Genomic DNA, 12051 nt, shown 5'->3' on the forward strand with positions numbered 1-12051 from the left:
TTTGTGGGCTTCCGCCTGTCGGCCAAAGGCATTGCCCCACTCATGTCGAACATTGAAGCCGTCCACCGGATCCCGGAACCGACCTCAGCCTCTCAGGTGGCCTCATTCTTGGGCATGACAGCTTACTACCTCCGGTTTCTGCCCCACTACTCTCAGACCACAGCGCCCCTTCGCCAGCTCCTCAAGAAGGATGAGCCATGGGCCTGGACGGCAGCCTGCTCAGACGCGGTCCGCTCACTGAAGAGCCAGCTCACCACAGCCCCAGTCTTGGCTCACTTTGACCCCGTCTGCCACACCATTGTCACATGTGACGCCTCAGCTGGAGCACTAGGAGCTGTCCTCTCACAGCTGCAGAATGGCATTGAGAGGCCCGTCGCCTTCGCCTCAAGGGGCCCTGAGCCCCACAGAACAACGGTACTCTGTGGGCGAACGAGAAGCACTGGCCTGTGTCTGGGCGTGCGAAAGGTGGCACCTCTACCTATATGGCCGTCTGTTCACACTCCGAACCGACCACCAGTCCCTCACAACGCTACTGTCAGCATCAGGAACTGGCCACAAGCCACTTCGGCTGCACAGATGGGCCGACCGCCTCAGACAGTATGACTATCAGCTGAAGTTCACTCCGGGGAGGGATAACGTGGTGGCAGACCTCCTCTCACGCTCCTTTGACGCTCCTACTCCAACCGTCTTGCCAGACGACAACGAAACAGAGCTTGTACAAATGCTCTACGCTCCTCTTCAGTCAGTCGTCTCACTGGAGGAGCTGAAGCAAGCATCGGAACAGGATCCCACACTGTCTACCCTGCGCACCTACATACGCACTGGATGGCCAGCACATGTGCCGGAAGAGCTGGCGACTTTCGCCAGAGTGAAGCTACGAACTTTCTTGCTGGGGAAAAAGTCTGTGTCTCTCGAGGGTTTTGCACTGTGGTCCCGAGTGGCCTGCGTGCGCGTGTTCTATCCATGGCGCACGAGGGTCACTTGGGCATAGTCAAGGTCAAACAGCGATGTCGAGACCTTGTGTGGTGGCCAGGCATCGACCACGACATTGAAGCCCTGGTCAGGGATTGTGCTGCATGCCTCCTCAGTGGGAAAACAGGACAGTCCGCCCCACCCCCCTGCAGCCTCTCGCATGGCCGTCCCACCCCTGGGAGCACATCCAACTGGACATCTGTGGCGAGATCCATGGTCACGCTGTCCCTCACCATCAGCGCTTCCTGGTGGTGGTGTATGACCTCCACTCTAAGTGGCCAGAAGTGGTTCCTGTCGGAACTGTCACAGCACAGGCCATCGTGGACATCCTAGACAGCCTGTTCACAAGGTGGGGCCTACCCCTCACCCTTACCACGGACAATGGGCCCCAGCTAACCTCTGCCGAGTTCTCCTCATATCTCAGCAACAAGGGAATCAAACACATCCGCACGGCCTACTACAACCCACAAGCTAACGGAGGGGTGGAACGCTTCAACCAAACGCTGAAGAACGGCATCAGAGCGCACCTGGTCCAGGGGTGCACGTTCCAAACTGCTTTGAATCAAACGCTAATGCACTACAGAGCAAGCAAACACACAACAACACAGGTCTCCCGGCATCCCTCATGCTAGGTCGTGAGATGGAACTGCCACTGGACAGACTCAGAACACAGAGAGTAGCAGAACCGGCGACTAGGCGCACCCAAGAACAGCAGGCAGTGACCAGGCACCAAAGAGCAATGAAACAGCGTTTTGACAAGGCACACAGGGTGAAGAAGTCGATCATTCAAGTGTCAGACTGGGTCCGAGCCCGACGGCCTCAGCGGTGCAACAAAATGGCCTCATTCTGGTCGGACCCCTTGCAGGTCAGTCGACAACTGGGGCCCGCCACATTCATGATGAGCAATGGATCACGCTGGCACGCCAGCCGCCTCAGAAAAGTCCCTGCCCCTCGAGGAACACAAAGGCACACAAAACAGACATGCAGGCCAGAGACGCCACCGGATGGACCTCCTCCACCACTACCACCTGAGCCCCAGCCTCTGTGGGTTCCCCAAGGGCCAGAGCCACAAGCGGTGACGGTGGAAGAAAGGCCTATGCGGGCACGAACTCGCCCTGCTTATCTGGGGGACTACTTAACCTCTTTTCATTCTTAGGCTCCGTTAGGTGTCTTAGTCAACCTCCAGGTTAATGGACTGAACTGGCTAGTTTGGAGAGTCCATCCGTTTAAGGGTTAATGTTTATTTCTTACAGGTATCACTCTAGGTTCTTGCCCTATGGACATTTTATATATGGTACCAGTCCCTGGTTTTGGAAAGGGGGGGAAATGTTATGTATGGTACGACGTGCTGTACGTTCGTACTGTACGTTGTTATGGTTTACGACAGTGTGCTGCGTTACGGATGAATGGGTTGTCAGAATGCGTGGCACATGTCATTAAACGACAGAGTGATGTTCAATGTGAAACTGTGCAGATGTCCGTTCTTTTACAACTAGGCTAGATATAACACTAATGTTAACCCCTCTTCCTATGGTCCTAAGATCAGGTCCATGCTAGCTAGCGCCATGCTAATAACCTTCTCTCCTTTCCCTGTGTTCCTCAGATCAGGTCCATGCTAGCTAGCGCCATGCTAATAACCCTCTCTCCTCTTCCTGTGTTCCTCAGATCGGGTCCATGCTAGCTAGCGCCATGCTAATAATCCTCTCTCCTCTCCATGTGTTTCTCAGATTGGGTCCATGCTAGCTAGCGCCATGCTAATAACCCTCTCTCCTCTCCCTGTGTTCCTCAGATCGGGTCCATGCTAGCTAGCGCCATGCTAATAACCCTCTCTCCTCTCCATGTGTTCCTCAGATCGGGTCCATGCTAGCTAGCGCCATGCTAATAACCCTCTCTCCTCTCCCTGTGTTCCTCAGATCGGGTCCATGCTAGCTAGCGCCATGCTAATAACCCTCTCTCCTCTCCCTGTGTTCCTCAGATCGGGTCCATGCTAGCTAGCGCCATGCTAATAATCCTCTCTCCTCTCCATGTGTTTCTCAGATTGGGTCCATGCTAGCTAGCGCCATGCTAATAACCCTCTCTCCTCTCCCTGTGTTCCTCAGATCGGGTCCATGCTAGCTAGCGCCATGCTAATAACCCTCTCTCCTCTCCCTGTGTTCCTCAGATCGGGTCCATGCTAGCTAGCGCCATGATAATAATCCTCTCTCCTCTCCCTGTGTTTCTCAGATCGGGTCCATGCTAGCTAAAACGATGAGCGGGCTAGTGAAGAGGAAGTTTGAGGATGTCTATGAGGAGGACCCGTGCTACCCCTCCTCCCTGTCCTCTTCGGCCTACTCCGGATGGGACTCGGCTGGGGAGAGCTGCTACTCAGACACCCTGGACTCAACACCCAGCAACCCTGGCTCTCCCGACACGCATTACAACGGTGAGGATCTAGTCTATTGAATCCACCTTCACTATGTCATGGCCGTGTCTGATAGTGCCTGGATTGGTAGTGCCTGGATTGGTAGTGCCTGCAGCTCATTAAAACAGACTTACTGCCTTACACAGAACAGCTCATTAAAACAGACTTACTGCCTTACACAGAACAGCTCATTAAAACAGACTTACTGCCTTACACAGAACAGCTCATTAAAACAGACTTACTGCCTTACACAGAACAGCTCATTAAAACAGACTTACTGCCTTACACAGAACAGCTCATTAAAACAGACTTACTGCCTTACACAGAACAGCTCATTAAAACAGTCTTACTGCCTTACACAGAACAGCTCATTAAAACAGACTTACTGCCTTACACAGAACAGCTCATTAAAACAGACTTACTGCCTTACACAGAACAGCTCATTAACATTTACATTTACATTTTAGTCATTTAGCAGACGCTCTTATCCAGAGCGACTTACAGGAGCAATTAGGGTTAAGTGCCTTGCTCAAGGGCACATTAACGTCATTTAGCAGACGCTCTTAGCCAGAGCGACTCACAAATTGGTGCGTTCACCCTATAGCCAGTGGGATAACCACTTTACAATTGGGGGGTAGAAGGATTCCTTTATCCTATCCCAGGTATTCCTTAAAGAGGTGGGGTTTCAAATGTCTCCGGAAGGTGGTGAGTGACTCCGCTGTCCTGGCGTCGTGAGGGAGCTTGTTCCACCATTGGGGTGCCAGGGCAGCGAACAGTTTTGACTGGGCTGAGCGGGAACTATGCTTCCGCAGAGGAAGGGAGCCAGCAGGCCAGAGGTGGATGAGCGCAATGCCCTCGTTTGGGTGTAGGGACTGATCAGAGCCTGAAGGTACAGAGGTGCCGTTCCCCTCACTGCTCCATAGGCAAGCACCATGGTCTTGTAGCGGATGCGAGCTTCAACTGGAAGCCAGTGGAGTGTGCGGAGGAGGGGGGTGACGTGTCTTACTGCCTTACACAGAACAGCTCATTAAAACAGACGTCTGTCTGTCTGTCTGTCTGTCTGTCTGTCTGTCTGTCCGAATACCTTTATATTCCAGGCCCTGGAGCCATAGATTCTCTCAACACATTCATTATGTATTAGGATAGGTTAGATAGGCTGTGAGCAGGTACAAGAAGAGCCAAGCTAAGAGAAGATGAGATACCCCCCTCTCACAGACTGATAAGAAGGTAGAATGAACTGTGGGGGGACTGTGGTATTGATGGGGGTTTTGGGGTCAGTGCAGGGTTGGAGAGAAGGGCAAACGGTTGTTAGGGTTCCCAGGATGGCAGGGCAGGGAGCCAGAGAGTGAGCAGGATGACAGATGGCAGAGAGAACACACAGAGCCTTGTCTGGGCCCTAGGCACTCACCCAGCACAGGTGCTGCCTGCCTGCCTGGAAGAGACTGGGGATGGAGGGAGAGAGAGAGGGATGGAGGGAGAGAGGGTGAGATGAGGAGAGGAAGGCATGTTGGAGCATGAGATGAGAAGAGAGGATGATACTTTCTGTGTTCATCTAAAGGAGATAGTTGTTACGATGGTTGAACACCATTTTGAAGTGGTTGTAAAACAGACCGTAAGCGTCAGAGTGGAGAGTGTTTGTCCTCCTATCGTTATCAGGCGGATGGATGTCACACTGAAACAGGCTCCGTGTGCGTCCCAAATGGCCTATTCCCTATATTGCACTACTTTTGACCAGGGCCCATAGGGTGTAGGGAGGCAGTGTGTAGTGTGATCTGCTCTGTGGAGGCGACAGACAGCAGCACCATCTCCTATTTCATGCTGGGTCAGGGTCAGGGGAGGTGAGGACAGGTTGAGGCCCAGCCGAAGGCCCTCGTACTGGGGTTAGACATGTACCCTGTCCTGGGTCCTCTCTGGCTCTCTCCTTCTCACATTTGGTCTTTAATCAAATCACGTTTAATTCGTCACATTCTTTGTAAACAACAGGTGTAGACTAACAGTGAAATGCTGACCTACGGGCCTTTCCCAACAACGCAGAGAGAAAGAACATGGAGAAATAATAAACACGTAATAATAAAAGTAATAATAAGTACTTAATGAGTAGCGATAACTTGGCTATATGCACAGGGTACCAGTACCGAGTCGATGTGCAGGGGAACAAGGTAATTGAGGTAGATATGTACAGATAACTAGAAATAAAGTTTTTTTTGAGGATCTGAGGGCCCATGCCAAATATTTTCAGTCTCCTGAGGGGGAAGATGTGTGGTCGTGTCCTCTACATGACTGTGTTGTTGTCTTTGGACCATGATGGGTCCTTAGTGATGTTGACACCGAGGAATTTGAAGCTCTCGACCCGCTCCACTACAGGCCTGTCGATGTGAATTGGGGCGTGCTCAGCCCTCCGTTTCCTGTAGTCCACGATCAGCTCCTTTGTCTTGCTCACATTGAGGGAGAGGTTGTTGTCCTGGCACCACACTGCTAGGTCTCTGACCTGCTCCCTATAGGCTGTCTCATCGTCATCAGTGATCAGGCCTACCACAGTCGTGTCGTCTGCAAACTTAATGATGGTGTTGGAGTCGTGTGCGGCCACGCAGTCGTGGGTGAACATTGAGTACAGGAGGAGACTAAACACACACCCCTGAGGGGCCCCCGTGTTGAGGGTCAGTGTGGCGGATGTGTTCTTTGGGTTAGGGAGAGGTTGAAAATGTCAGTGAAGACGCTGGTCAGCACATGCTCTGAGTACGCGTCCTGGTAATCTGTCTGACCCTGCGGTCCGGTGAATGTTAACCTGTTTAAAGGTCTTACTCACGGAGAGCAAGATCACACAGCTGTCCGGAACAGCTGGTGCTCTCATGCATGGTTCAGTGTTACTTGTCTCGTATCGAGCATAGAAGGCATTTAGCTTGTCTGGTAGGCTCGCGTCACTGGGCATCTCGCGGCTGTGCTTCCCTTTGTAATCTGTGATAGTTTGCAATCTCTGCCACATCCAACAAGTGTCAGAGCCGGGGTACTGGGATTCAATCTTAATCCTGTATTGACGCTTTGCCTGTTTGATGGTTCGTCAGAGGGCATAGCAGGATTTGTTATAAATGTCTGGATTAGTGTCCCGCTCCTTGACAGCGGCAGCTCTAGCCTTTAGCTCAGTGCGGATGTTGCCTATAATCCATGGTTTCTATTTGGGGTGTGTACGTACGGTCACTGTGGGGACGACGATGTAGTTGCACTTATTAATGAAACCGGTGTCTGATGTGATAAACTCCTCAATGCCATCGGATGAATCCTGGAACATATTCCAGTCTGTGCTAGCGAAACAGTCCTGTAGTTTAACATCCGCTTCATCGGTCCACTTCCATATTGAGCACGTCACTGGTACTTCCTGTTTGAGTTTTGCTTGTAAGCAGGAATCAGGAAGATAGAGTTATGGTCATATTTGCCCCCTCAGGTCCTCCTCCCCCTCAGCCCCTCCCCCTCTCCCCTCCTCTCCTCCCCTCCTCCCCCCTCTCCCCCTCAGCTCCTCCTCCCCCTCAGCCCCTCCCCCTCTCCCCTCCCCCTCAGCCCCTCCCCCTCTCCCCTCCTCTCCTCCCTCCTCTCTTCTCCCCTCTCCCCTCAGCTCCTCCTCCCCCCTCAGCCCCTCCCCCTCTCCCTCCTCTCCCTCCCCTCCTCCCCCTCTCCCCCTCAGGTCCTCCTCCCCTCTCCTCCTCCCCCTCTCCCCTCCTCTCCTCCCCCCTCCCCCCTCCCCCCTTAATGTCTCATGTTCTTGAAAGCTCTTAAGTAATGAGCTGTGATAACACCAACTCTTATCTCTCTCTCTCTAGCCAAGTCCATCCAGAAGAAGGCTAAGCGTGAACGGCTAGGCCGGGGCAACGTGACCTTTGACATGGTGACAGTGTTTCTCTTCCCGCGGTGCCAGGGCTTCAGCAGCGTGCCCAGTAAGGGGGGCTGTTCCCTGGGCATGATGCAGCACCACAGCGCCCTCCGCAGGTACACCCTGGAAGAGTACGCTGTGGAGCAACGCATCCTCCGCCGGGAGAAACTCCTCAACCGCCTCCGAGAGGAACAACTAGACGCTCTGAAACAGAAAGTGAGCCCTGGGACACACATATGGGTTAGCTAGTTATGAAGCTTATATGCAGCTGTGTGTCTGCTGGTGAAAGGCTTTATTTCTGATAGTGTAAAGGTTTGAGTTCTATAACAAGACTCTGAGTCGAGGTTAAACACCTACTGTTAACTTTTGGAAGTGTTCTAGCTCTCTTGTCTTGAGAGAACCCACACACATGCATCACAATTATCCTAACCCCCCCCCCCCGTCTCTCCCTCCCAGCTGACCAAGGGAGGCACGGTGGAGTCAGAGGAGGCGGACTGCCTCACCGTCGAAGACATCCCAGAGGACGAGATGGACATCAGCAGTTGTAACCTAGACGACGGCTCCTTCCTCCACCCCTACCCCTCCAAGCGGAGACACGCCCTGCTGAAGGCCGCGGGGGTGAAGAAGATCGATAAGGAGGAGAAGAGGCAGCTCCAGCAGCTGAGAGTGTCCAGGGAGGACTGTGGCTGTGACTGTCAGGGCTTCTGTGAGCCAGAGACCTGCGCCTGCAACCTGGCGGGCATCAAGTGTCAGGTAAGACACACTGCTAATAAAAACTCACATATGAACATTTCTTCAACTTCAATGTTAACAGTAAACTGACCTTCCATGTTTAAATACTTTATATTCCTAACAATATGAGCAGAACCTATTGCAGTGGTTAGTTGTCCACTGTAATACGACATGCTGTACCCTCTGTGACAAAGCAGAACCTGATTTTAACGTCCTCTTCTCCCCAGATGGACCACTCGTCATTTCCCTGCGGCTGCACTAAGGATGGCTGCGGTAACCAGGAAGGTCGCATAGAGTTCAACTCCAGCCGGGTTCAGACCCACTACATCCACACCATCATGAAGCTAGAGCTGGAGAAGAGACTGGAGGAGACGTCTGGACCAGAGGAAGAGGACCCGGGAGAGACCACCTCAGCCCCGGGCCACGCCCATAACCCCCTGTCCGACCTCTCCTCCATCCCAGATGGCCCCTCCTTCTACTTCAGCTCAGAGCTTGCGGAGGTCGGGGAGAACAGCTGTAGCAGCGACATGACGGACTCCTCTGCCTCCTCGGGGGCGAGTGAGGACTCGGAGGAAGGGGCGGGATTAGGGGCGGGGTTAGGCCGGGAGGACGGCCCCCTGCTGGATGATGTGGATGAGAACGGACTGAGCCGCATCCTCAGCTTCAGCGACATCACCAACGACAACGACTATAACGTAAATAACTACATTGTTAATGACAACCGCTGTTGCCCCGAGCAACGGCTACAGCAGCAGCCGTTGTCCATGACGACAACAACGTGGATGTTGGGAGGGTTTAGCACGGCAGACTTCTCAGAGGAGGATGAGGTGTACACAGACAACAGGGCCATGGCCATATCACAACTGTTAGATGATAACGCTAACCAAGGCAACTGTCTGTTCCACCACAGCGGCTGCAGAATCCCCAACCCCCCCTCTCCCTCAGTAGACCGCCCCAACCCCCCCTTTCACTCAGTAGACCGCCCCAACCCCCCCTCTCCCTCAGTAGACCGCCCCAACCCCCCCTTTCACTCAGTAGACTGCCCCAACCCCCCCCTCTCCCTCAGTAGACCGCCCCAACCCCCCCTCTCCCTCAGTAGACCGCCCCAACCCCCCTCTCCCTCAGTAGACCGCCCCAACCCCCCCTCTCCCTCAGTAGACCGGCCCAACCCCCCTCTCCCTCAGTAGACCGGCCCAACCCCCCTCTCCCTCAGTAGACCGGCCCAACCCCCCTCTCCCTCAGTAGACCGCCCCAACCCCCCATCCCCCTCAGTAGACCGGCCCAACCCCCCCTCTCCCTCAGTAGACCGCCCTGCTGCCAGCTACATGGACCTCAGCCTGTCCTCAGAGTCTGACCTGGAGTTCTTTGATGGTTTCTGTCTGGGTCCTTCCTCCCTCTACAGCTCCCTAAAGGACCAACACATGGACAACTTTTTTCACTTCCAGTTGCCTAGTTACCCCAGCAGCCAATCACAGGCCAGTGACCCTGGGACCTGCTTCCTGGAGTCTCTGATTGGTCTGTCAGAATCTGTCCCAGAACCCCCTGCAACGTTCACAGACAATGAGCTGTTGGAGGAAGCCGTCAGGGGTTAACTATCAGGACCTGAACTGTGTTCTGGACTATGTAGTAAATTAGGGGGACGGTGGTCAGTGGAAACAGACTGCTGGGATTTCCCTCTTGCCTATCTATTGTTATTGAGATTCCGCTCTTGCCTTCCAAATGTTAGTAAAGCAGTTGGTAGATATTGCTATATGAAATGGCAGCTAACGTTTCAGTTGGTAGATATTGCTATATGAAATGGCAGCTAACGTTTCAGTTGGTAGATATTGCTATATGAAATGGCAGCTAACGTTTCAGTTGGTAGATATTGCTATATGAAATGGCAGCTAACGTTTTCAGTTGGTAGATATTGCTATATGAAATGGCAGCTAACGTTTCAGTTGGTAGATATTGCTATATGAAATGGCAGCTAACGTTTCAGTTGGTAGATATTGCTATATGAAATGGCAGCTAACGTTTCAGTTGGTAGATATTGCTATATGAAATGGCAGCTAACGTTTCAGTTGGTAGATATTGCTATATGAAATGGCAGCTAACGTTTCAGTTGGTAGATATTGCTATATGAAATGGCAGCTAACGTTTCAGTTGGTAGATATTGCTATATGAAATGGCAGCTAACGTTTCAGTTGGTAGATATTGCTATATGAAATGGCAGCTAACGTTTCAGTTGGTAGATATTGCTATATGAAATGGCAGCTAACGTTTCAGTTGGTAGATATTGCTATATGAAATGGCAGCTAACGTTTCAGTTGGTAGATATTGCTATATGAAATGGCAGCTAACGTTTCAGTTGGTAGATATTGCTATATGAAATGGCAGCTAACGTTTCAGTTGGTAGATATTGCTATATGAAATGGCAGCTAACGTTTCAGTTGGTAGATATTGCTATATGAAATGGCAGCTAACGTTTCAGTTGGTAGATATTGCTATATGAAATGGCAGCTAACGTTTCAGTTGGTAGATATTGCTATATGAAATGGCAGCTAACGTTTCAGTTGGTAGATATTGCTATATGAAATGGCAGCTAACGTTTCAGTTGGTAGATATTGCTATATGAAATGGCAGCTAACGTTTCAGTTGGTAGATATTGCTATATGAAATGGCAGCTAACGTTTCAGTTGGTAGATATTGCTATATGAAATGGCAGCTAACGTTTCAGTTGGTAGATATTGCTATATGAAATGGCAGCTAACGTTTCAGTTGGTAGATATTGCTATATGAAATGGCAGCTAACGTTTCAGTTGGTAGATATTGCTATATGAAATGGCAGCTAACGTTTCAGTTGGTAGATATTGCTATATGAAATGGCAGCTAACGTTTCAGTTGGTAGATATTGCTATATGAAATGGCAGCTAACGTTTCAGTTGGTAGATATTGCTATATGAAATGGCAGCTAACGTTTCAGTTGGTAGATATTGCTATATGAAATGGCAGCTAATGTTTCAGTTGGTAGATATTGCTATATGAAATGGCAGCTAACGTTTCAGTTGAAAAAAGAAAAAGAAAAGTGAGATTAAAATAAAAGTAAAACCTCAATTCTAAGATCCCTGATCTGGCCCTGTGATCCCTGATCTGGCCCTGTGATCCCTGATCTGGCCCTGTGATCCCTGATCCTGTGATCCCTGATCTGGCCCTGTGATCCCTGATCTGGCCCTGTGATCCCTGATCTGATCCTGTGATCCCTGATCCTGTGATCCCTGATCTGGCCCTGTTGGATGGGGCTGACTGGGGGAATCTTTAACCCCCTAGAGTCTAAACCGGGGGGAGGCGGGGTTCTATTAAGCTGACATTTGGAATTGTTTTAATATGGTCATAAAAATGATAATTTAGCTATTTGATTTAGAATTTTAGGACCCCTTTAGGTATACAAAATAATATATAAAAAAATATATTTGATGAAACATTGAATTTGACCTTACTGCTATTAGCCCATAGAAACACATTGAATAACAGATTCATACATGGAATAAACAGTCAACAAATACATGAAAAGGAAGTTTGTTTTGAGAGAGAAGAAATACCAGGATTATTATAATTTGACATATTTAACCCCTTTGTTTAGGCATTAAACTACTTCCATGTATACACTGAACAGAAATATAAACGGAACATGTAAAGTTTTGGTTGCATGAGCAGAAATAATGTTCCATAAGCACAAAAAGCTTATTTCTCTCAAATGTTGTGCACAAATTTGTTTACATCCCTGTTAGTGAGCATTTCTCCTTTGCCAAGATAATCCGTCCACCTGACAGGTGTGGCATATCAAGAAGCTGATTAAACAGCATGATCATTACACAGGTGCACCTTGTAACAATAAAAGGCTACTCTAAAATGTGCAGTTTTGTCACAAAACACAATCCAACAGATGTCTCAAGTTTTGAGGGAGCGTGAAATTGGCATGCTGACTGCAGGAATGTCCACCAGAGCTATTGCCAGTGAATCTTAATTTCTCTACCATAAGCCGCCTCCAACATCATTTTAGAGAATTTGGCATTGCGTCCAACCGGCCTCACAATCGCAGACT

The 12051-nt window shown here is 50.5% G+C and overlaps 1 protein-coding gene across 1 annotated transcript in view; it reads left to right on the plus strand.

Moving 5' to 3' along the window:
• csrnp1b (cysteine-serine-rich nuclear protein 1b) overlaps positions 1 to 9857 on the plus strand; it is a 31245-nt gene extending 21388 nt beyond the window's left edge. Inside the window, exons 2-6 of the mRNA XM_041881316.2 lie at positions 3196 to 3394; positions 7186 to 7451; positions 7692 to 7988; positions 8195 to 8879; positions 9243 to 9857. Coding sequence (XP_041737250.1) covers positions 3205 to 3394; positions 7186 to 7451; positions 7692 to 7988; positions 8195 to 8879; positions 9243 to 9559 — 1755 coding nt within the window. The 5' untranslated portion in view covers positions 3196 to 3204 and the 3' untranslated portion in view covers positions 9560 to 9857. The remainder of the gene's footprint in view (positions 1 to 3195; positions 3395 to 7185; positions 7452 to 7691; positions 7989 to 8194; positions 8880 to 9242) is intronic.
• Positions 9858 to 12051: the final 2194 nt, after the last annotated feature.

Source organism: Coregonus clupeaformis, chromosome 7, assembly GCF_020615455.1.
Source record: "Coregonus clupeaformis isolate EN_2021a chromosome 7, ASM2061545v1, whole genome shotgun sequence".
Classification (NCBI taxonomy): domain Eukaryota; kingdom Metazoa; phylum Chordata; class Actinopteri; order Salmoniformes; family Salmonidae; genus Coregonus; species Coregonus clupeaformis.